Source organism: Lissotriton helveticus, chromosome 1_1 (assembly GCF_964261635.1).
Source record: "Lissotriton helveticus chromosome 1_1, aLisHel1.1, whole genome shotgun sequence".
Taxonomy (NCBI): domain Eukaryota; kingdom Metazoa; phylum Chordata; class Amphibia; order Caudata; family Salamandridae; genus Lissotriton; species Lissotriton helveticus.
This window is the reverse complement of record NC_136057.1, coordinates 1,508,771,137-1,508,797,638: the sequence shown is the minus strand read 5'-3', so window position 1 is coordinate 1,508,797,638 and position 26,502 is coordinate 1,508,771,137. Positions and strand designations below refer to the sequence as shown.

The following is a 26,502-nucleotide window of genomic DNA, read 5'->3' as shown; positions in this document are numbered from 1 at the left end:
CGTCGAAGTGGGAGTCCCACGGTAAATAAAATAGCAATAAAATCCTAACAACATATGTATGTAAAAACATAACACATAAAATTATACACTAGAAATAGTTGCAAATACCAGGTCATAATTCCCACATAGGAATACATGGCAAGAGAGAAAAAACATTTGTAACATATCCTTGTCATTATGTAGTCCAAGCTACAGCCAATCAGGCGCAAGCACCCCTCCAGAACCTTCTCCTCAGAGCTCAGTCCCTCAGATTTCCGTAGCACAGGAGTGACAAAAGAGTCTAGGAGGAGAAGCGAGCCTCTGAGGGGAGGTGGGTGGGTCGCATGTGAATCTATGAAAGACACCAATACTGGAGAACCATCTGTTTACAAGTAAGTAACAATTGTTCTTCTCCAGTATTAGGGTGTTTCTCATAGATTCACATGCTTGAATAGAATAGTGAGCAGTAGTACCCAGCCTTAGGCTCCAACCAGTCATGCATAAGCATGGAAAGAACTCAAGAGACATAACGTAGTCATGCAAGTAATAACAATAACCATATAAAACCATAGAGGCGGAGGGAAGACAGACGCTCACCTTAGTTAAAAAGATTGCGAAGCACCGCCTGTCCCACTGCCGTATCAGCTTCGTTGATCGCCTCCAGGCAGTAGTGTTTCGTGAAAGTGTGCCTGTTGGACCATGTGGCTGCTCGGCAAATTTGATGGAGCGGTACGCCGGCGAACAGGGCAGTAGAGGATGACATCGCCCTGGTGGAATGAGCCCTCACTGAAGATTGAAGAGGCTTGCCGGCTTTCTGATGGCAGAAGGAAATTGATGAAGAAATCCAACGTGCAATAGTTGGCTTGGTAACAGGACGTCCTTTGCACATGTGTCCGTAGGCAATGAACAGTTGATCGGACCTGCAAAAGGGTGCCGTCCTGTTGATGCAAAATTTAAGGCATCTTATAATGTCCAGGTAATGTAAGCGTTGCTCTGCCGGAGATTGAGGATTGGCAAAGAAAGTTTTTAAGTAAACAGGTTCATTAATGTGAAAATCAGTGGGTACCTTAGGAATAAACGCTGGGTTGGTGCGAAGCACCACATAGTCCGATTTGAATTGGAGGAAACGAGGCTTAATGGTGAAAGCGTGAATATCACTCACGCGTCTTGAAGAGGTCAAAGCAAGGAGAAGGGCCACCTTCCAGGTCAGAAATTTTAAATCCGCTTTGTGGATAGGTTCGAATGGTGCCTTCATTATTTGTGCCAACACAACACTGAGATGCCAGGTAGGAGGACGACGCCGAATGGGCGGGAACTTCCTGAACAGTCCTTTGAAAAATTATCGAATTACTCTGGAAGAGCATAGCGAGGAGGAGCCATCCTGACGGAAACGAGAAATTGCCGCCAAGAAAACTCTCAAAGTGGAGTGGGAAAGTCCTGATTGAGTCAGTTGTAAAAAGAACGGCAGCAGCTGAGCCGGAGTGGAATGAACGGCATGGATGTTGGCAGCTGCGCACCAGTGACAGAATCTCTTCCACTTTAGCATGTAAGTCTTAACTGTAGACAGAGCTCTTGCATTGGCAAGAATGTCCCTGCATTCAGGCGAAATATTCAAATGGGCAAATTAAAGGTGCTCAGGTTCCAGGCCGATAATTTGAGAGAGGAGGTGTTCGGATGACAAATCTGACCTTTGTCCATCGTGAGGACATCCGCTCGAGGATGAAGAAGGATGGGCTCGCACTGTGAGAGGAGTAGCAGCTCCGAGAACCACGCTTGTTGAGGCCATCTGAGAGCGATCAGGAGAATGTGGCACGGCTGTCTCCACATTTTCCACAACACTTGAGGCACCAGCGGAATCGGAGGAAAAGCGTAGGCGAATAGATCGCAGCAGTTCATCAAAAGGGCATTCCCGCATGATCCGTGGTGGGGATGCCAACTTAGTTGAGATTGACATTTCCGGGTCTCCGGGGTTGCAAAGAGATCCAATGACGGACGACCCCACAGTCGAAAGTTGGCTGATGTAACTCCCACTCGAGGGTCGAAGACGCGGACCTGCTGAGATAATCCGCTAGAATGTTGGAGATGCCCATTAGGTGAACTGCGGTCAGGGTAATGTGGTGACGGAGTGCCCAATCCCAGATCGTCTGAGCCAGCCGAGACAGGAGAGGAGATTTGGTGCCGCCCTGTTTGTTGACATAGTGCATACTGGCGGTATTGTCCGTTTGGATAAGCACCGATTCTCCCTGGATCAGAAGATGGAACGATTTGAGTGCCAGAAAGATGGCCATCAATTCCAGCCTGTTGATGTGCCACAAGCATTGAAACAGAGTCCACTTGCCTTTTATAGACAACCCCTGAAGGTGCGCGCCCCATCCGTCCAAGGAGGCGTCCGTGGTCAGAATGAGTTCTGGAACGGTGTTGAGGAAAGAAGTCCCTGGAGCAATGTTGGACGGTTGTGCCCACCACTTGAGAGCCGCCTTCATACGAGGGGTTACTCTGACCAGGTGGTTGAAAGAGCCGGTGACCTGATGCCACTGTCTGTCCAATTTCTCCTGGATGGGGCGACTCTTTAGCCTGCAATTTGGGATCAGAGAGATGCAGGATGACGCCATCCCCAGAAATGACTTCAATATCGGACTGAAACGGACTGTTTTGAACAAATAAGAGACACCAGGTGGAGAATCCGCAGCTGACGCTCGTGAGACACGAATGCCTTGGCTAGTGACGTATCCAGAGTGGCGCCTAGAAAGTTTCTGCAGGAGCTGGGTCGACCTGAGACTTCTCGGCATTGATGGAAAGACCGAGGGAGCTAAATACCTCTTGACAGAGTTGAGTGTCCCGAGACAGCTGGCAGCAAGATTGCGATTTGATGAGGCAATCGTCCAGGTATGGAAAAATTTGGACGCCCTGCAGATGCAGGTAAGCCACCACTGGAGCCAAGACTTTTGTGAAGACACGAGGGGTGGAGCGTAGGCCGAATGGCAGCACCCTGAACTGAAAGTCTCTCCGTCCCACCCGGAAGCGCAAGTACTTCCGATGCCGTGGAAGAATTGGCACATGAAAGTAGGCGTCCTGGAGGTCGATGGTGGTCATGAAGTCGTCCTTGGAAAGAAGATGTAAAATCTCCACGAGTGTTAGCCTGCGGAAGGATTGGCACTTTAGATACTTGTTCAGTGCTCGTTAATCCAGGATTGGATGCCAATCGCCTGTCTTCTTGAGGATAAGGAAAAAATGGGAATAGAAGCCCATCCCCTTCTGAGACTTGGGAACCACTTCGATGGCACCTGTTGTAGGAGAGTAGGGTCTGCAATCCTATGGTCACCCCAGATTTTTGCTTTTTGCTTCACTGATTTACGACTTTCCCTGGCTGTGGGCCTGCTAATCAGACCCACAGCCTCGCTGTTTTCTCTCTAAATTGACAACCATGTACTTTAGGTGCATTTACCAATTGGTACTGGGCCACCTTATCAGTCCCTGTACAGTGTAGCTTAGGTACCCAGGGCATAGGTGTACCGAGGGCCTACCAGGGGCTGAAGCATGTATTATGCCACCCCTGGCGGCCCATCTAAACAGACACAACTGGCTGGTAAGACAGCGGGGGCAAGGTGGTGTAATCACCCTTTGCTATAGATATAGTATACCTATATCTAACCCCAAAATGGACACATATGTTCCTATCAGTCACTCCTATGGCAGGCCTTATCAATCCTGAAGGCAGAGTGCTTGGAATTATGTGAGATGGTGCTCTGGCATGAGCTGAGCCCGTCTGCAGCTTGCGGAACCTAATCCTAATAGCTGTTCCATGATAACGCTATACCATATACTCTTAAGTGCATTATAATCCTCGCGGTTGAATGCTAACTTTGGATTAGCATTATCAAAACATGTCGAGTAAGGTGTCATACGAATTGGAATACTACCCCCTCGCCAATTCTGGCGACGGGGGTAGCATTCCACCCTTCTAGAGGGACACGACATGTATGTAACTGTGAACCCCGGTTAAAGTTAACTCGAGCCTTGGCATCACAAAATGGATGCTGCCACCACAGACACAAGTCTGACCTCCTGCTGCTGGGAGTCCTTCCAGTGAGAGAGGCTTGGACAAAGGGTTTCCTGCCTTGGGAGGTGCTAGCACCACCCCAGACAGGATTTTGTGTATTGGGTAGGACAGGCCTGAAAGGAATGAGACATGCCTGGGGCACACAAGGTGCCCTGTGAATACACCGGTTCAAACCAGTTGCTGGGGCATCCTTGCCCCAGCTCTGGCGCGAAGCCGGACTAAGGATAGGGGGTGTAACCACCCCCCTTTCTGTTCCCACCCAGGGGAGGGACCTAGTAACTAGTGCAGCCCCCTTTAGGAGAATAAAGGTAGGAGCTGGTCCCATTCCAAATTAGATTATCCTGAACAACTTTACAAGAAGAAACTCTGGACTTCGATGTTCTGCTCCACAGAAGACTGAAGAATCTCCCTTGTGGGCAAGGAGTGTCCACCCTGCAACTGCAGGCACCATCAAGCGTCCAGCGGCTTCCCTTTGTCATCTTCCCTCGAGGATCCAGACTTCAGAGCCTGACGAGACCCGGATTCCCAGACCTCTCTGACCTCAACTCACATCTGCAGCACAGCTGAGATCCGTGGGTGCGACGAGACACGTGGGACCGGCCATCTTGACAGAACCTGCACTTTGCTTTCAGCACGACTCCCGAGGTAAACTCGACCAAGTGCTTTGTGGATTGAGAAGCCCCAGCCCCGAGCAGCTCCTGCACCGAAGATCAGCCCACCAGCTTCCACGAGATCTGCGTGGGGCCCTTCTGCCTGTTTGCTGCTCGACACGTTGTCTGGTCACTTGCCGGCTGGCTAGTGTCCTCCTAGACGACGAACTTCGAAAACTACACTGCTGGTCTGGTTGCTCCAGACTGGCCCTTGCTCCCTTCCAAAAGAGGAGCACCCTGGACTCTCCTAGTCTGCACCAGACGCCTTTTCCACTCACCGCGTGGGTTGCCTTTGCCAAGGCCTGTTGACGCCGAATCCGGAACAGACACCGCCGACAGCGAGAGCCTGCGTGGGACAGCTCGTGCCTCCATCCTGGTCGTCGAAGACACCTCCTGGTCCACGTGGCTGCAGAGTTAAGCGTCCACTCTTCACCTGATCGCGATGACGACATCTGGTTCCTTCCTGGTTCCACTCCAGTCACTGGCTAGTGACTTTGAACATTGTCCCCTCTGCTTTCAGGTCTTCAGCATCCCTGATACACCCTTGGATCACACCGGACATCTTCCTCCTGGTCGCCTGCAGCATCTTTTCTTTCAGGCTCCATAGACTTCAACGCAGAAACCCGACACGACTTCGCACCTATGCACCCGCAGCCCGTGGGGAGGTAACAAGAGCATTTCGGTGCTCAAGGGTAGATTGACTCTCCTAGTGTCCAGATTCACAGTCGTTTTAGTCCTAACTAGTCAGGATTGTCCGTACTCACCTTTTTCTTGAACTGTACTGTCCATAGACGTTGTTACGCATCCCGCGTGTGAGTTCACACTCTGCACCCGCGTCCCGTGGGCCTCCTATTACTTACCTAAAGTTAGGATAGCTTAGTCCCAGCGGTCCTACAGCCTCTGGACAGCTCCATTCCTTCTATCGATTTCCTTATACCATTTACTTAGTATATGGTTTGTCGTGCCCCTAGGGCACCATTGTAATTTTGTGCAACTTATCGTATTTTTCCTAAGAGATTGTCATGTGCTTAGCCCCCTGATCTCATAAAGAGTTCAGAGGTGTTTGTTATAAATAAATATACTGTTTATTTTCATAACAACCTGTGTGGTGCCCTTTCATCTGGTATTCAAGGGGTTATATGTGGTAAAACAGCTGGCTTCACATGCCAAAAGAGTTTAGCGTAAGACTGCTTTGTCCATGCTACCATTAGGATAGCTGGTCTATAAGGTTGACTTGCAACCAATCACCATAAGGGTTGTTTGGACTGATACAAGGTGATCACTAGAACTAGTGAGCATCATATATCAGGCCAACTTCTCACACCTGTTTGGATCATAATACGAATTTGTTGGGAAAGTTCTTTGAGGTGGGCAGGAGGCGGACCAGTTGGAGGAGTGTGAGGAGGAAATTTGACGAACTCCAGGGCATGGCCCTTTGATATAATGTCTAGTACCCAACGGTCCGAGGTGATTGAGGACCATTGAGAAAAGAACAGGGAGATTCAACCTCCAACTTTGGGCGGGGAAGGCAAGTCATTGTCTTTTGGAAGCAGATCCTCTATAGGAAGACTTCCCCCGATAGGATTTAGAAGATTGTTGACGGGAGGACTGCTGTGCCTGGGAGGAATATCGCTGATTTCCTTGATTGTAGGAGAGGTATTGAGTGGATCCACCACGAAAAGTAGAGGAGGTGCCGCGACCGTGCACCACGAAAAGCTGTTTGCGGAACTGCAAAGTGCCTAAGAAACGAGCAGTCTCAGTGTCCTTTTTGATCGTCTGCAGTGCCTCGTGGACGTGAGCTCCTGGTGAAAAGAGGTAGAACGAAGCCAACCCTGACGTCACAAAACAGCTGCTCCCGCGAGCTGACGGAATCCAGTGCAAGCAATATCTACAGAGCAGTCAATGATTTCTTCCAACGCTCTCTCCCCTTCTTGAAGAATCTTTAAAGCCTCTGCTTTGGAGGACTCCGGGATGAGGGCCACAAAGGCAGACATGTCAGACCACATCTGACGGTCGTAGCGTCCCAATATGGCTAAAGAATTTGCGGCCCTCACAGTAGTAGAGGCCATCGTGGAGAAGTTTTGCCCAATGGCATCAAGGCGACGACCTTCCCGATCAGGAGGAGCCGTAATAGGAGAATATGGGTTTCTGGATCGGCGCTGGGCAGCCTGGGTGACCACTGAATCAGGTTTAGGCTGCGCAACCAGGCAAGCTGGGGAACCATGGGGCGCCTTGTACTTTTTCTCTAAGCGAGGTAGTTGTGCCGGGATGGAATTCGGCGTTTGCATCAACTTTACACCCTCATTCCAGATAAAGTCGATGATGGGGACTGTACGGACCTGTTTGAACGGTTGACGTTTGAAATCGTACAGAAAACAGTCTTCGTCTCGTTGGACCATAGGCAACTTAAAGCGTTGAGCTGCTCTATCCATAAGCTGGTGGAAGCTTGCAATGTCCACAGGAGGGGAATCCCCCGGCGTCACGGGAGGTGGGGACGGAGTCTGGATCTGGTAATCGTCCCAATCGGCCATATTACCATCGGCATCATCCCGAACCTCACGATCCTCTCGCTCTGAGCGGGCATCATCATCCTCATCGGCATACACTGTAGCGTGTATCCGAACAGAACTTTTAACTGGAGCAGATGGCGCTGCTGGTTGTGGCAGTGGAGCAGCAGCAGGAGCCGCAGCAGGTGCAGGCTCTGAAGGCACCAAAGAGCCCTGGTGAGATGGCGGGAAACGCCTGTTGTAATCTTCCAACATGTGCTGGAGATTGGAGATGAGAGACAAAGGCAGTGTCGCTGTAGGAACCTGAACAGAACTGTCCTCTTCATGAAAATACTGATCCTCATTGTCATCCCCATAGTCCTGGCATTTAATAACCAATTCAGAGGGGCTTCGTGCTGCTCGAAAATGATCATCCACATCTTCCTCAGAACCAGAGTCCTGCTCGGAACCTGTGGCAAACAAGGGTAATGGAGGCTGCGTGTCACGAGGAACGGTGAGCTGGTCCAAAGGCACCTGGTGACGCTGGTGCAAAGGGTCAACGGCGGAAGAACCAGACCCGGATGAAGGAAGTGGCACCAGTGGCAAAGAAGCAAAGGAAGATGATATCGTTGTCGACGTAGTCGTCGAAGTAGTTGACAACGACGGCACAGGCGTTGACGGAGCCACCGTCGACGGAGCCATCATCGACGGAGCCGCAGTCGACGAGGTCAGCGTCAATGAAGCAGACGTCAACGAAGCAGCCGTCGACGGAGCAGACGAGGAGGAGGCACTCTTAACAACTCTCGTCGACGAAGGTCTTACTGACGACGAGAGACTCTTCTTCGACGATGAGGCGATAGGTATCGTCGACGAGACAGTCTTAAAGCTGAGGCATACCTTCGTTGACATGGACGACGTCGACGCAGCCGTCGTCGACGAGCCAGAAGCAGAAGTCGTCGTCACTGTTTTCGTCGGCGAGCCGGAAATGGCAGATCTCGTCGCCGGGATGATCGTCGACGATTTTACATGTTTTTTGGTGGAAACATGCTGCGAAGAAGCCGTAGACGCCTGAGAGTCAGATCTCGTGGGCGTAGGCATAGCAGGAGTAGGTGAAGACACCGCAGGAGCCGTTATGAGTGAAAGTCTCTTCTTCTTCAAGAAGGGAGAAGGCAAATCCTGCACACTGCTACGTTTTGAGGCGGCTTTAGAAGTTCCTGACACCAGGCTTTCTGTGTCAGAAAGAGCTGAATCTTTGTCTTTTAGCCTTTGTAACCAGAGGAGGAGACAACCTTCCCTATCTTTAAGGGTCTTAGTTGAAAAGGTCCTGCAGATTTTACATTTGCCTACCTCATGGTCGGGATAAAGACAGTAGATACACTTCTTGTGGGGATCCTCAGAGTAGAGCCGCAACTTCCCACAAGAAGAACAAGGTCTAAATAAAGACTTCTTACTTTAAGACATTGTATAAATCACTGGAACACCAGTAGAAGTAGAAAAAACTGAGCAGAGCTCAGGGAGACTCCCTTCACACGACGTGCGGTAGAAAATCTGAGGGACTGAGCTCTGAGGAGAAGGTTCTGGAGGGGTGCTTGCGCCTGATTGGCTGTAGTTTGGACTACATAATGACAAGGATATGTTACAAATGTTTTTTCTCTCTTGACATGTATTCCTATGTGGGACTTATGACCTGGTATTTGCAACTATTTCTAGTGTATAATTTTATGTGTTATGTTTTTACATACATATGTTATTAGGATTTTATTGCTATTTTATTTACCGTGGGTCTCCCACTTCGAAGACGGGGAATATTCAAGAATGTGAATCTATGAAAGACACCCTAATACTGGAGAATTACACTTTTGTCCGGGTTTCAGAAATGGACCCTGGAAATGAACACCCATGGCCTATTGGTGTCTGTTACACGCACCAAAGCCCCTATGTTTTCAATTATCGTGCCCAGACACGGTCGCGATAATTGAAAACATATGCCTCGCAGTGGCGTTTTTTTTTTATTTTTTACAATAGCGTTCGCGAAAGCGATCACTTTCAGTGCTGCTTTTTTTTATTTGTTAACAGCTCTTCATGCATGTGGTGACCTTCTATCCTTTGTTTTACTCAGACAGACCGTTGGACGTTATTTTTATTTTCAGCGTTTGAATCTTTTTGTTGTTGGCAAGTATTCTCGGGAGCAAGAGCGGGAGTGGAAGCCGCAAACCGCGTTCTGCCGCGGTAATCCACGCACCCGCAACATCCGCAGGAATCCATGGCAGTCCGGGAAATTCAGCCGGTAAATTCAGCCCTTCGGATGATGACACAACCCCCCCAACCAGAGATGAAGAAAACACAGACGGTCCTGTTGGAGGCCTGGCTGCCTGCTGGATCGTAGAGGTGAGGTCGGGGGGAAATACTGCTGCTCTGGAGCTCTACTGCTGCGGCGGACAAAGGAAAGTGCTGTGGTAGAGACGCCTAGAACCTCCCACCACCGAGATGACATCCCAGTGAGGTGACGACCGATCCGCACAGGCCACGACATACCTGGCATGGTGTGGCCCTCAGAAGAGCGGGTTGAGGAGGGATGGGGTCCAGCTGAAGACCTTAGGCCGTGAGCAGAGGCAAATGCACCCGGCGGCCAACAGCACCACCCCGCACAGGAAAAACGGCTGTAGACACCTGAGAGCCGTATGCAAGTCGTCAGTGAGAGCTTGAGCAGAGCTGGTGCAGAAGGGGCAGTAAGTGACCGGGCCGGCCATGTAATCAAGCAGCAAGTGAGCCCCCTATAGGAGAACACTCGGTGATAGGGAAAGAAATGTTGCCCGACCCCCATTTGCTCTGTTGCGGCCGAAGAGGCAGAGGGCTCATAAATGCAGTGAGAGTGGCATAGCGGTGAGGCCTACACAGTGCCTGTATAGGGGGAAAAAAACATCTCAAGCCACAGCATGTGGAGAAGATCTTGCCTTGGGGAGATACAATGGGGCGGGGGGGGGGCAGCCTCCCACTCCCATTACACCATGTTGAGCGGGGTAGTGCCCAGATGAAACACTTGACGATGCCTCATTCATCTCTGTCCGCTGCATCGCTTAGTCAGAAGTTGTGGTCCGGTGTCGTTTGGAAAGTTCACATCAGTCGTTTTTCGCTTTGTTCATGGTGGATAGCCACAGACCTACTGCCCAACAGCAATATATGACAAATCAAGGATATTGGTCTGTCCATTGAATTGTCCTCCTCATTTTATCTCAGTGATGTCTGCATAAGGGCATTTAGTGACACGCTTCATGTAGTCCTCCAACTGTTGTGGATTAGTATAGAAGAATTCTTTCCCCTAATGAGTGACCCGGAGATGTCTGTGTGTGCTATGCCAGTCTCACCCCACAGTGTGTGTGCTGTGCAGGTCTCTTCCCACAGTGCATGCATGGACTGTGTAGGTCTCTCTCTGCAGTGCGTATACCGGCTATGTGTGCTGTGTCTGCCACTCCGCCCCCCTGCGGTGCCTGAACGGCCTGTGCATGCTGTGCAAGCCTTTTTCCCATCCGTATCTGCATGGGCTGTGCGTGTTGTGCTAAACTTCCGCTGCAGTGCCTGCATAGGTCTGTGTGCTGTGACGCCCCCACCTGCAGTGTATGTATGGTCTGTGTGTAATGTGCTGGGCCCCCCCTGCGGTGCCTGTTCAGGTTGTGTGCTGTGGTGGCTTCACCCTCCTCTGTCTATGTGTGCGCTGCCAGTTTCACCCCACAGTGTCTGCGCAGGATGTGTGTGCTGTGCAGGTCTCTTCCCACAGTGCATGCACGGACTGTGTGTTCTGTGCAGGTTTCTCTCTGCAGTGAGTATACCGGCTGTGTGTGCGGTGTCTGCCACCCCGCGGTGCCTGAACGGGCTGTGCATGCTGTGCAGGCCTTTTTCCCCGCAGTGCCTGTATGGGCTGTGTGCTGTGCAGGTCTCTCCCTGCAGTACCTCCAGGCTCTGTGTGCAGGCATTTTCCCCATCACTGTCTGCGCAGGCTATGTGTGCTGTGCTGGACTCCTCCCCCCCACCCCCCCCCACCCCTCTCCTTCCGCGGTGTCTACACGGCCAGTGTGCTGCACCCCAGCATCGCCTTTATGGCTTTGTGTGCTGTCCTGGACTCCCCACACCTCCAATGTGTCTGCACAGGCTGTGTGTGTTGTGCTGAACTACCCCCTCCCCCCCACGAGGCTTGCAGTGCTGTGCTGGACTTCCCCCTCAGTGTTTGCAGGGTTTTGTGTGCTGTGCTGGACTCGGGCTGTGTGCTATGCCGCCCCAATTAATGCCTGTACGGACATTGTGTGCTGTGCTGGACTCCGCCCCCTGCGGCGTGTGCACCGCTGCGCTGGGTCTTGTACGGTAATTATAGGGCTTGGTAGCTGGCGCGGGCACTTCAAGACGCCCCTCGCTAAGGACCCGGTATATATTGCTACCATTCATACGTATAGCACACACTTAAATGTAGGTGTTGCATTTATGGCTGAACGCTAATTATTGATCAATCACGGAGGATGAAACGTTGAGTATACTTCCCCTTTCTCCTATAGACTGCACACAGACGTGTATGGCAGGCACTTACGCCACTGAGGGATGCTACGACTTACTACTGCACATGCTAGTTCGTCCTGGAGTTTTATTTTACTTCATATCTAGGGCTCTGCGCTTTACTTTTGAACATTGCTTTAGACTGTGACTTCCTCCGAACCCACAACCCCCCAAATAGAATAGATCTGTTATATGCAACTTCTGCGATTTTATATTCCTATCTAGATAAGCTTACCATTGCAACTATTTCCTTTACAAGTTCATACTTTAGTCATCATTTTTATGTATTTATTCAGCTGCGCCATCATTTTCTCAGTAAGGACACCTGTTATTTGTTGTCAGAGGCTGTGAATAATATAGAGGGGTCCATATGGCATGTTTGGGGGGGAGGGGCGAGATGCTGACACCGCCAGTATGACAGTGCGGGGTAATAGACAGAGACGGACTTGGCTGTGCAACAGGGCGCAGGCGGGGTTTCCAGCTCTGATGTAGCACGAGGAGGACGGAGGGTCCTGTGGACAGGTTGTGGCAGAAGGATGCCAGCGAACAGACTGAGGGCCCAAACTGACTGTCCTTCCCCAGGCACGGACCATAGAGATGCAGCCAATCCAAGGCCATAGAGATGCAGGATGTCCGAGGTCCAACCACGCGGTATTTGCAGGTCTCAGCCATACAGAAGCAGGGATTAACGGTCCTTCACATATATGTTAGGGGAATGTAGGTTAAATTAAAGACACAGAGGCTAACATTACGCATAACTCTTTTAACACCTCTCTTACACAACAGCACACTTTAAAGGAATCATAGAGAACTCTAAAAACAAGCGTGTCTCTCAGCACACAACAGTGCTCTACCACATTCCAAAACCCTCCTGTTCCTGCTTCTGAAGACAGGCCAACTTCAGAAACTTCCATATAGGACTCGTTCAAATGACAACCTGCATGTACTACTCCTTGGTTTCTATTCTGTTTTCTCCCTTGCCACTCTTCCTTGGCCCTCTCTTTCATTTTTGTCTCCACAACGTTACTTCTCTCTCTATGTCTTTCTCTGGCGCACACACTGTTTTTATCTTCCCTTCTCCCTGAAGCAAAGACAAAACAATTGCTCAGTTTAACAAGCATTTGCAATGCAATAGGCCTCAAATTTTTGCGAGTTTAAGCTATTGATTGGCATTGTAAATGACAATGCCTTTTATTTACCTGTTTTAAAAACCCAAAAATAAAAGGCATTGTCATTTACAATGCCAATAGCTCAAACTCAAATAAATGCAAGACCTATTGCATTGAAAATGCTTGTTTTATTGTGTTTTCGTCTCTAAAGATCCCTTTTTATGTCTCGCCTAGCGACGCAGCGCATGCACTGCTTCGCCTTGGCAAGACTATTGTCGGTTTGGTGCGCGAAGGGAGACAAACGATGTGCGGGCCCAAACTGGTGATGTGCACGCGCATGGTGTCTCCTCTCTGGCTCACATGCTCCCACCCCATGCTCACATGCACGCGTCTGGCGCACGGCGTGATCACATGTCCTGCTCGCTTGTTCTTGCTGGTTGCCTGCAGACGGCTAACCAGTGGTCCCAGTGCATCCCGTTCCTCTCTTGTGGGAACGCCGACGTGAGCTCTGATCCTCTCTTGCTGAGGGGCACCCAGATGTTGCCTCCCCATGTCCCCTTGGTGCCAACGACTTACTGGAGCAGGGAATGGAAAAAGAAAGGCGGTCATATTGCTGTGAGTGGGGAGAGACCTGTACCGCCCCCGTCTCTGATGTCGGACTACCTCAGCCTGTGGCGCTGCACCAGCCTCGGTGCCGTAGACAGCTCATGGGGACCTCCGGACGACCGAAGTGCAATGGTGGAGAATCAAAGAGGTGATCCTGTGCTGTCTCCTGTTTTCCTGCCCAAGGTGCTACTGTATGCTTCGGACTGCCTGTGCTCTGGAAGTGGCTCTCTCGACCACTACCCGGCATGGCCAAAGTGCTGTATAGGTCTGCAGTGTGCTACCCCTTAGATCTGTTGACAGAGGGACTCCCCCATCACTTCCCTCATAGGCGTGACTCTTCTGAAGCAGGGGCATTTTACACACCTTCCCACATAATGCTGGGAGCTGCGTCACTTGCACTCCCAATCCCCTCAAGCATGGATACACACAGTAGCTAAATCGCCAAATGACCTGTCCCTTGCGGGTAGCTCCCTTCGCACTACTGCACATGATCATGACTTGCCTGCATCGAAAAGAATGACAGCAAAAACACTGTTCTACATCAAACAGCTCCCCACCACCTCCAGAGCCCCTGATATAGAACTTGCCCCTGTATGACCATCACAGAATGAACGCTCTGGATGTTTGGTAATCCCACTCCTCTGCGAACAGTATATTCTTAATCACCCTCAGGGTCTCTCTCTGGGGGATGTTGGTATACAATGACTCAATATCGGGTCCAATCAGCAATTCATTACTAGGATCGAATTCCAGCTCCTTAATGAGGTTGAGTACCTCACGGTTATCCTTCAAATACACCAGCATCTCTTGTACTATGGGGTGGAGATAAAAATCACAAAATTTGGATAGAAGTTCGAGTACTGAATTTATCCCCGACACTATAGGCCGACCTGGAGGGGGATGATTTGGTTTATGTACTTTCGGTAGAGTATAAAAGTACGGTACCGTGGGATGTTGATTACATAGAAACATAGCCTCCTTCTGGCTAATCCAGCCATGTGAGACAGCCTCTTCTACATGGGTACTGATTTCCCTCATTAGGTCATCCGTCAGATCTTTTTCAAGGATAGTGTAGTTTCTTCTATCCCTTAAGAGGCGCAAGCATTCGCTGTTATATGCCTCTTTTCCTTGAATGACAATAGCCCCGCCTTTATCCGCAGATTTTATTACTATTGTCGGACCATACAATCCAAGGGATCTACACCCTGAAGAAGGCCTTTTTGACCCATGAGGGCTAGAGTGGAAGGCCGAAACATGTTAGTACTTGCAGTGGGGATTTAGGGGCAGTTACCCCTCCTGTATATCCCCGGATCACATTATTTTTAACCCTGTCAAGGGGAACCAGGAATAAAGGTATTGCAAAGGTATCTCCTTAGACAGTTTTATTATTACTTTTCTGCACTAAAGATCCCTTCTTGAGGGATCATTCTTTCCTTTCACAAACTTTCTTTTCTTTTCCTTTTCTCCCTCACCCCTAAAAAAACAGCACTCCGTCCAGTGCGTTGTCGCAGTCAGAGATCAAGTTTTATTGGCAGCTACCAAGTAACATGTGTCCTAGAAGCACGACAACGCGGATCGTGTGTTCTCAGGAGACTGTTCGTTCTTACAGAACAAGCCTTCTCCTTATATACAGAAATAATAGCTGCAAGCAAGAATTCTTGAGTTTATGATATGGCTGTACACATATTTCTACAATAATACAAAGAGCGAAGTCATGTAGGCAAGCCCATGTTTTGGACGTCCCGTTCGTGATAGATTACCCAGCCAGTCCCGGAACTCCCATCAGATATCGATGAAACCCCAATAAAGAAGGGCACCTCCTAGTCATAAAACTGGCCATAAACAAGGAACGCGGACAGGTGTGTGTGTGTGTAGAAAACATGATCTGTACGCGGTGAATGGTTTGTGGTATGTTATGCATTGATGCTATCGTATTTGGCCACTGGGCGAGGAGCTGCCCAAACAGGTTTGGCTGGAGGCAAGGGAGTCAGTTGGGACAGGTCAGGGGGGAGTCAGGGAGAGGTGGACGTGTCCTTTTAGATCAAGCTCGACCTTACTCAATTGACTTATCATGAGGGCAAGACACAAGATGGATGCCGTTTACAAAATGGAGTCTGAGGGGTCGGAACGGAAACTACGATTTAGGGGTGTTGGCATTCCTCAATCATGACGCAAATATACAGGGATGATGTCATAATCATTACCGGTCCGTTGACACCAAATTCGTCATGGGATGTTGATATTTTGTGGCACGGGCATTGGATCTCGATACTGGGATGACAGTAGTGTCCAGAATTTCAGAACCACAGTGCGTATACCGGCTATGTGTGCTGTGTCTGCCACTCCGCCCCCCTGCGGTTCCTGAACGGCCTGTGCATGCTGTGCAAGCCTTTTTCCCATCCGTATCTGCATGGGCTGTGCGTGTTGTGCTAAACTTCCGCTGCAGTGCCTGCATAGGTCTGTGTGCTGTGACGCCCCCACCTGCAGTGTATGTATGGTCTGTGTGTAATGTGCTGGGCCCCCCCTGCGGTGCCTGTTCAGGTTGTGTGCTGTGGTGGCTTCACCCTCCTCTGTCTATGTGTGCGCTGCCAGTTTCACCCCACAGTGTCTGCGCAGGATGTGTGTGCTGTGCAAGTCTCTTCCCACAGTGCATGCACGGACTGTGTGTTCTGTGCAGGTTTCTCTCTGCAGTGAGTATACCGGCTGTGTGTGCGGTGTCTGCCACCCCCGCGGTGCCTGAACGGGCTGTGCATGCTGTGCAGGCCTTTTTCCCCGCAGTGCCTGTATGGGCTGTGTGCTGTGCAGGTCTCTCCCTGCAGTACCTCCAGGCTCTGTGTGCAGGCATTTTCCCCATCACTGTCTGCGCAGGCTGTGTGTGCTGTGCTGGACTCCCCCCCCCCACCCCCACCCCTCTCCTTCCGCGGTGTCTACACGGCCAGTGTGCTGCACCCCAGCATCGCCTTTATGGCTTTGTGTGCTGTCCTGGACTCCCCACACCTCCAATGTGTCTGCACAGGCTGTGTGTGTTGTGCTGAACTACCCCATCCCCCCCACGAGGCTTGCAGTGCTGTGCTGGATTTCCCCCTCAGTGTTTGCAGGGTTTTGTGTGCTGTGCTGGACTCGGGCTGTGTGCTATGCCGCCCCAATCAATGCCTGTACGGACATTGTGTGCTGTGCTGGACTCCGCCCCCTGCGGCGTGTGCACCGCTGCGCTGGGTCTTGTACGGTAATTATAGGGCTTGGTAGCTGGCGCGGGCACTTCAAGACGCCCCTCGCTAAGGACCCGGTATATATTGCTACCATTCATACGTATAGCACACACTTAAATGTAGGTGTTGCATTTATGGCTGAACGCTAATTATTGATCAATCACGGAGGATGAAACGTTGAGTATACTTCCCCTTTCTCCTATAGACTGCACACAGACGTGTATGGCAGGCACTTACGCCACTGAGGGATGCTACGACTTACTACTGCACATGCTAGTTCGTCCTGGAGTTTTATTTTACTTCATATCTAGGGCTCTGCGCTTTACTTTTGAACATTGCTTTAGACTGTGACTTCCTCCGAACCCACAACCCCCCAAATAGAATAGATCTGTTATATGCAACTTCTGCGATTTTATATTCCTATCTAGATAAGCTTACCATTGCAACTATTTCCTTTACAAGTTCATACTTTAGTCATCATTTTTATGTATTTATTCAGCTGCGCCATCATTTTCTCAGTAAGGACACCTGTTATTTGTTGTCAGAGGCTGTGAATAATATAGAGGGGTCCATATGGCATGTTTGGGGGGGAGGGGCGAGATGCTGACACCGCCAGTATGACAGTGCGGGGTAATAGACAGAGACGGACTTGGCTGTGCAACAGGGCGCAGGCGGGGTTTCCAGCTCTGATGTAGCACGAGGAGGACGGAGGGTCCTGTGGACAGGTTGTGGCAGAAGGATGCCAGCGAACAGACTGAGGGCCCAAACTGACTGTCCTTCCCCAGGCACGGACCATAGAGATGCAGCCAATCCAAGGCCATAGAGATGCAGGATGTCCGAGGTCCAACCACGCGGTATTTGCAGGTCTCAGCCATACAGAAGCAGGGATTAACGGTCCTTCACATATATGTTAGGGGAATGTAGGTTAAATTAAAGACACAGAGGCTAACATTACGCATAACTCTTTTAACACCTCTCTTACACAACAGCACACTTTAAAGGAATCATAGAGAACTCTAAAAACAAGCGTGTCTCTCAGCACACAACAGTGCTCTACCACATTCCAAAACCCTCCTGTTCCTGCTTCTGAAGACAGGCCAACTTCAGAAACTTCCATATAGGACTCGTTCAAATGACAACCTGCATGTACTACTCCTTGGTTTCTATTCTGTTTTCTCCCTTGCCACTCTTCCTTGGCCCTCTCTTTCATTTTTGTCTCCACAACGTTACTTCTCTCTCTATGTCTTTCTCTGGTGCACACACTGTTTTTATCTTCCCTTCTCCCTGAAGCAAAGACAAAACCATTGCTCAGTTTAACAAGCATTTGCAATGCAATAGGCCTCACATTTTTGCAAGTTTAAGCTATTGATTGGCATTGTAAATGACAATGCCTTTTATTTATCTGTTTTAAAAACCAAAAAATAAAAGGCATTGTCATTTACAATGCCAATAGCTCAAACTCAAATAAATGCAAGACCTATTGCATTGAAAATGCTTGTTTTATTGTGTTTTCGTCTCTAAAGATCCCTTTTTATGTCTCGCCTAGCGAACGCAGCGCATGCACTGTTTCGCCTTGGCGAGACTATTGTCGGTTTGGTGCGCGAAGGGAGACAAACGATGTGCGGGCCCAGACTGGTGATGTGCACGCGCATGGTGTCTCCTCTCTGGCTCACATGCTCCCACCCCGTGCTCACACGCTCCCATTGCCAGCTTGTTTAAGAGACATGCACGCGTCTGGCGCACGGCGTGATCACATGTCCTGCTCGCTTGTTCTTGCTGGTTGCCTGCAGACGGCTAACCAGTGGTCCCAGTGCATCCCGTTCCTCTCTTGTGGGAACGCCGACGTGAGCTCTGATCCTCTCTTGCTGAGGGGCACCCAGATGTTGCCTCCCCATGTCCCCTTGGTGCCAACGACTTACTGGAGCAGGGAATGGAAAAAGAAAGGCGGTCATATTGCTGTGAGTGGGGAGAGACCTGTACCGCCCCCGTCTCTGATGTCGGACTACCTCAGCCTGTGGCGCTGCACCAGCCTCGGTGCCGTAGACAGCTCATGGGGACCTCCGGACGACCGAAGTGCAATGGTGGAGAATCAAAGAGGTGATCCTGTGCTGTCTCCTGTTTTCCTGCCCACGGTGCTACTGTATGCTTCGGACTGCCTGTGCTCTGGAAGTGGCTCTCTCGACCACTACCCGGCATGGCCAAAGTGCTGTATAGGTCTGCAGTGTGCTACCCCTTAGATCTGTTGACAGAGGGACTCTCCCATCACTTCCCTCATAGGCGTGACTCTTCTGAAGCAGGGGCATTTTACACACCTTCCCACATAATGCTGGGAGCTGAGTCACTTGCACTCCCAATCCCCTCAAGCATGGATACACACAGTAGCTAAATCGCCAAATGACCTGTCCCTTGCGGGTAGCTCCCTTCGCACTACTGCACATGATCATGACTTGCCTGCATCGAAAAGAAGTACAGCAAAAAACACTGTTCTACATCAAACAGCTCCCCACCACCTCCAGAGCCCCTGATATAGAACTTGCCTCTGTATCACAGAATGAACGCTCTGGATGTTTGGTAATCCCACTCCTCTGCGAACAGTATATTCTTAATCACCCTCAGGGTCTCTCTCTGGGGGATGTTGGTATACAATGACTCAATATCGGGTCCAATCAACAATTCATTACTAGGATCGAATTCCAGCTCCCTAATGAGGTTGAGTACCTCACGGGTATCCTTCAAATACGCCAGCATCCCTTGTACTATGGGGTGGAGATAAAAATCACAAAATTTGGATAGAAGTTCGAGTACTGAATTTATCCCCGACACTATAGGCCGACCTGGAGGGGGATGATTTGGTTTATGTACTTTCGGTAGAGTATAAAAGTACGGTACCGTGGGATGTTGATTACATAGAAACATAGCCTCCTTCTGGCTAATCCAGCCATGTGAGACAGCCTCTTCTACATGGGTACTGATTTCCCTCATTAGGTCATCCGTCAGATCTTTTTCAAGGATAGTGTAGTTTCTTCTATCCCTTAAGAGGCGCAAACATTCGCTGTTATATGCCTCTTTTCCTTGAATGACAATAGTCCCGCCTTTATCCGCAGATTTTATTACTATTGTCGGACCATACAATCCAAGGGATCTACACCCTGAAGAAGGCCTTTTTGACCCATGAGGGCTAGAGTGGAAGGCCGAAACATGTTAGTACTTGCAGTGGGGATTTAGGGGCAGTTACCCCTCCTGTATATCCCCGGATCACATTATTTTTAACCCTGTCAAGGGGAACCAGGAATAAAGGTATTGCAAAGGTATCTCCTTAGACAGTTTTATTATTACTTTTCTGCACTAAAGATCCCTTCTTGAGGGATCATTCTTTCCTTTCACAAACTTTCTTTTCTTTTCCTTTTCTCCCTCACCCCTAAAAAAACAGCGCTCCGTCCAGTGCGTTGGTCTGCGCCTGGACGTCTGCAGCGGCCCAATGATGAAGCATGCCACTGCATAGTGGGGGAGGGCAGTATTATAAAATCTTTTGATTTTCCTTCTTCTTCTGGTTCTCACTAATTAACTATTCGCACTTAGTGGAGGAGTCTTCAACTTCACCATACCTGTAGACTTTGAGCAGGAAAGGTACTTTGCATGGGAATGTTTCCTTTAATGGGATCATGAACCCACCGTGACTCAGAGCATAATCTATTTTTTCACTTCAATCTCTCTTATGCTCAGGGATGTGGAGTTTTGCCTCCCGCTCCCACACACAACTATAATAATTGCATAACAGAGTCATGACCTGAACCCAAGCGCCAAAGGCAAACGTTTTGAGGATCTTTGACCAACACTGGTTACCTGCAGTCACAGCACGGCATGAATCATGTGTTTTCAGAGGAAATATCACCCCTGCACACTGTCTGACCATAAGTTTTTTGAAGTTGTTAAAAAACCAATAAAGTTGACAGTGAATCTCCAAGTCTGACTCGAAGACTTCAGAGTGCAGGGGTGATGCTTAAATGCAGCTCCATTTTGTAACAATATAATATCAGGCAATGTATTGGTGGGGATGTAGCGGCAGAATAAGAAGAGGTAAGGGAAGGAATCGCCTGGGAAGTTGGGGCATGGGATTGTAATAACATACTACTATACCCAACCATTAAAGTAGCTAGAGCCATTAACCGCCATACACAGGTCTTACAGGAAGAGCTCCCTAGATTAATAAAAACAAACCTGACCAATTACATTACAGATATGAAACTGCTTTGATATAACATCTTAGAATATCAGAATAACTTAAAATGATTATGCAGCAATACAATTAATGTGCAGGGTGACAGCATATAAAGTAGGTGGCTTTCAAAGTTGGCAAGAATATTTGCATGTACAAAGGCATCCGATTTGTTTCAGACTCTGCTCTCTATCAGTACATACAACTGGTCGCTCACTTACCCAATAGTTGCAGGTACTTTTTCAGGTTTGTTCTGTTCCTCTCCAGGAGAAAAGCCCAGAAGGTGTCTATTGTGATGCACAGGCTCTCCTCTGCCAAGATATGTGCTGGGGTCCTTCACAAACAGACTATGAACAGAGCAAGAGGAGAAATATGCAATCACCCCTTTTTGCCAACTTTAATTTATTTCATTACAGTTTATTGGCTCAGCTAAAATATTGCATAATACGAGCATTTAAAAAATAGACTGGCTGTATGAAACAAAACCGTGTAGTACCCTTTAAGGTGCACTCAAAACTAACAATTCATATTATGTTAAGGTTATGAATGAGGTGCCCTCTTCCATCAAAAAAGTCTTCTTGGAGCTGAAGCATATGATTTCACTACACTGCAACATCCATATCTTAATCATCCTAAATGGAACATGTTTTCAAGGCAATTTAGTACACAAAAGGTAATGGAAGTATGCTTGCAATAAGTCTAACCACTGGCAATTGCTCTACAGTAGCACTACAACCCATGGTTATTTTAACCACAATGCCACATCAAATTAGATCTAGCTATATGCATAAGCTTAATAGCAACAGTCCAGCCCGAACTACCATGCCAGGTCCTCTCTGAACCGGATGACAAGCCACCCTAGACCGGTTTCACCCTGACTGGGTGCAGTAGAACACTGAGCAAGGTTCACACGTATTGCGAGCATTCCCCCCATCGCCCATTGTGTGTTTGCTATTTAAGGCAATTTAGTGAAGAAGGGTGTTCTACCGTGTAGGTGTAAGCACTGTTTCCATGGTCAGGTTAATGTTTCCTAATAGTGAGCAAGAGTAAATTGATGAATCAGTTTCTCATTATCTGAGGAGGAGGAGGGACTGCAAATTCAGAATTTAATTTATGCCAGGTAGCAGGCAACAGTATTCAGTTTTATTGACAGGAACTTATTATTCATCATTAGGTTTCGGGTACGGTACAGTTAGGAATTAGCATAAACAAACATTAGAAATTCACTGAAAAAACGTATAGTTAGGCTGACATTTCACTCGCACAAAACCAGACAAATTCAGCCGCTATAGTTAGCTGAGCTAACTAAAACTCGCACCCCGCAATGCACTGCTGATGACGTCACATAGTACATGACTCCTGACATGGTCAGTGTCATCAGTGAAGGCATCTCAAATGACATCATCCACTTAATCTCTGATGCACATCCTCACACCCTAATATAACCTTTTATACACCCACTCTAAAATACAGAGTATCATTCTCGATACCACAGACACACCAATACCAGTTAGTGCATACCCACTCATGGATTCATAACTTTATACACACATACACTCAATCACCCACCCACACAGCCACTCATACAGGCAGTCACTCATCAATACATCCACTGTTTCTTTATTAAATACAAAGGAAGGGGGTGCGCAGCCCCAGTACCGAGACCATCTCTGGCCCGAGGGACCCCATCCCCGGGGCTAAGCCTTTGCTTATTTTATATTTTTTACAGGGTACCCCTCCCCAGACAGATTTCGGCCACGGGGACCCCATCCCCTGGGGCCTGGTCAATTCTTATTTTTTTTAAATGTTTTTTTTTCAAGGGAGAGGGGCCGAGCGCCCCTCTGCCAGGCCATTTTGTAAAACTAAGTTCCAACAAAGCTACCATATAATAAACTTGTGGATTCTGACGAAGACTGGTGTTCAGTGGCTTGTTTATACGATGGTGTTACTGTAATAAATATATATATATATATATATATATATATATATATATATATATGGATAATGTTACTTAGCTAGTAAGCACCTGCTCTTGGCATGTACAGCTGTAGATTCACATGCTTTGCATACTCCTGCCACCTAGTGTTGGGTCCCGATGTTTGCAAGTTGTTTTTCTTCGAAGAAGTCTTTCCAGTCACGAGGAAAGGTGACTCCTCCTTTTCAGTGATAGTGTGCATGAGGATCAACTCCATTGTTAGATTGCTTTCCCGCAGAGGGTGAAAATGGAGTTAGTAAGTGTAGAACAGAGATGTCCATGAGTATTTATGTAAATGTGAACTGCAACAACTTCAGGTGACTGGGGAGGCAGGTGGGCGCATGTGAATCCACAGCTGTACATGCCAAAAACAGTTGCTTACTGGGTAAGTAACATTATCCGTTTGAGGAATGTGAGCTGTAGATTGCATGCTTTGCATAGACTATAAAGCAGTATGCTGCCAGAGCGGTGGCTAACCTGTAGTTGTCTGAAACAGTGTTTTGAGTACTGTCTGGCCTACATTAGCTTGTTGCCTCGCTAACACATCTACACAATAATGTTTGGGGAATATGTGTTCGGTGTAGACCATGCTGCCGCCAAACAGATGTCAGCTAGGGGAATATTCCCCAAAAATGTCATAGTAGCTAATATTTTGTGTGTGGAATGAGCTCTAGGGGGTATTATCAAAGTTCTCTTTGCTTTCGCAAAACATGTCTGGATACATTTTACAATCCATTTTGCAATGCCCAATTTAGATATGGGATTGCCTTTGTGTGGTGGAGCAAAAGCAACAAAGAGTTGCTTTGTCTTGCGAAATTCTTTAGTTCTTTCAACATAATATAATAGAGCTCTTTTAACATCAAGGGTATGTAGTGCTCATTCTGCTACAGAATCTGGTTACGGAAAGAAAACGGGTAACTCAACCGATTGATTGACAATAAAGGCAGAAACTACTTTAGGGAGAAATGTAGGATTGATGTGAAGAACCACTGTCTCTGTGAAGCTGAAAGAAGGGCTCTTGTATAGATAATTCCTGGAGTTCACCAATTCTCCTCAATGAAGTTAATGCGATGAGGAAAGCAACCTTCCATGAGAGGAATTGCAATTGCCACCTATGCATCGGTTCGAATGGTGGACCCATAAGCCTTGTAAGGACTATGATCAAGAGGATAGATATAGTTGTTACAATAGATAAAATTGCTTACATTTTGCTGAATAACATGCCTTGATAGTAGGCTTTCTAGCCTATTTTAGGATAGTCATACAATCTGGTGGTAGGTGTAAATAACCAAACTCTAGGACTTAAGGAGCCAGAATGAGTTCTTTGGGATTTGTATGCCCGATTTCTCCATGGCTCTGAATGAGGAGACTGGAGGTGAGATGCAGCTCTTGGTGTGAAACTACTGACAGCTCCAGCAGTGGTGAACCAGGGTTGACTGGTCCATGTGGGAGCTGGTAAGCAGACAAAATATCGATATTTTAATATCCACCTACAATAATATCGAAGTTTTAATATCGAAGGGACAGAATATAGAAGGTAAGTAATATCGATTTTTTTAATATCGAAGGACCAGAATTTCAAAGGTAAGTAATATCGATTTTGTTAATATCGATGTAAGTAATATCGATGTTACTAATATCGATGTTACTAATATCGATTTTTATGATTTTTATGTATATTATTATGTATTTAATATATATTTGTTATTTTTTTATGTGATTTAAGTAAATTTAGTATTTTAGTACCGTAGCGTGTTGCGGGTTTATAGGGGAATAGGGTGGGAAGTAATTTAATCATACTAAATTAATTATTAATTTTTAGGAATAATTAATTTTAATTAATTTTTGTGTGTAAGTTCTGTAGCGGGTTCTGGGTTTGGTGTTGCTAATTCTATTATTGTTAATTGATTTTTAATTGGTAATTAATTTTATTAATTGGTCATTCATTTTTATTAATTGATAATTATGTCAAGTGTATTATTTTATTATTTGAGTTTGTTATGTGTTTATAGGGGAATAGTGTGTAGAGTAATTGATATGTAATTAGGTAATTATTAACTTTATGGTTGGGTATTGATAACTTATTGGATATTAATTAATTGGTATTTATTTAAAGGTATAATTTTTTGGTTATGAAAATTAATGTATTGCTGTTTACTCATTAATTTGTAATGAAATATTACTAAATAATATTTATTGATATTTTTAATTAATATATTAATAAGTAATTATTAATTGGCAATTAATGTTTGATAATGAATATTTTTGGTATACCAAATTATTTAATTGTTCAATATTAGTTATTTGGCAATTACTATTTAATAATTAATATTTTTTTTATAAAACATGTTATTGTTCAAGTGTATTTATTGGTAATTAATATTTATTCATTATTATTAATTGGTATTTATTATTAATTTATTGTTATTTAATGATTCATTGGTAATTATGTTTTTAATAATTGTGTATTGGTATTTGTAAATAGTTCAGATTTATTTAATAATTTATTTATTAAATATTTTAAAATATCAATTTATGTATGTTATATTTAACTTCTACGCTATCCAACACTTTCCCTACTGTTGCACTCTCTGGGGTTGGAATAGTAATGTTTACCCCTACGCTATCCAACACTTTCCCTACTGTTGCACTCTCTGGAGTTGGAAGAGTAATTTTTACCCCTACGCTATCCAACACTTTCCCTACTGTTGCACTCTCTGGAGTGGGAATAGTAATTTTTACTCATATGCTATCCAACACTTTCCCTACTGTTGCACTCTCTGGAGTTGGAATAGAATGTTTACCCCTACGCTATCCAACACTTTACCTACTGTTGTACTCTCTGGAGTTGGAATGATAATTTTTACCCCTACGCCATGGGTACTCATAGTACGGCCCGCAGGCCGCCAGCAGCCCGGCAAGCCTTCCATGGCGCCCCCCGGAACGTACAGACATCGTACCTGTGTTAAAAAAAATAAAAATTAAACTGTGTTAGCAAACACTGCTGTTTGCAGCAGCCCGGACTCTCAGAGACTGCTCCTTGGGGGCCGGGGGATTCCAGTGATTGTTAGCGTGGAGATGCAAGGGCGCCAAATGGTGAAATGCAACAAAGCCTTATTAACATGCAAATGGTCTTTTAAAGACCTGTGAAGGGCTCGGGTGCGACTGTGTGTGCGCGCTGGGGAAGCTGTCTCATCTCGGGCTGAGGGCTGACACACACAGGGTGAGATGACAGAGGGAGACAGAGTGAGAGTGAGGGAGGGAAGGAGAAGGGGAGGGAGAGAAGGAGAGGGAGAGGGACAGGGAGGAAGGGAAGGAAAGGGAGAGGGAGGGAGGGAAGGAGAGGGAGAGGGAGGGAGGGAAGGAAGGAAGGAAAGGAAGAGGGAGGGAGGGAAGGAGAGAGGGAGGGAGGGAGGGAGGGAGGGAGAGGGAGGGAGGGAAGGAGAGGGAGGGAGACAGAGAGAGGCAGTGGGGGGAGACAGGGTGACAGAGGGAGGTAGGGAGGGAGATAGAGGTTGACAGAGGGAGGGAGACAGAGAGAGGCAGTCAGGGGGAGACAGAGAGGGAGGGAGGGTGACAGAGAGAGGCAGTCAGTGCGAGAGAGAGGGAGGGAGGGCGAGAGGGAGGGCGTGAGAGAGGGAGGGAGGGCCAGAGAGAGGCAGGGAGGGCG

At 47.6% G+C, this 26,502-nt stretch overlaps 1 protein-coding gene across 3 annotated transcripts in view; it reads right to left on the bottom strand.

The window, feature by feature from the left end:
• The window catches only part of ATF6 (activating transcription factor 6), a 1,455,481-nt gene that overhangs the window by 455,653 nt on the left and 973,326 nt on the right, over positions 1-26,502 (bottom strand). For all 3 annotated transcript variants that reach the window (XM_078686796.1, XM_078686788.1, XM_078686804.1), the window contains one exon: positions 21,079-21,204. In XM_078686796.1, the coding sequence (XP_078542922.1) occupies positions 21,079-21,204 (126 nt within the window). The remainder of the gene's footprint in view (positions 1-21,078; positions 21,205-26,502) is intronic.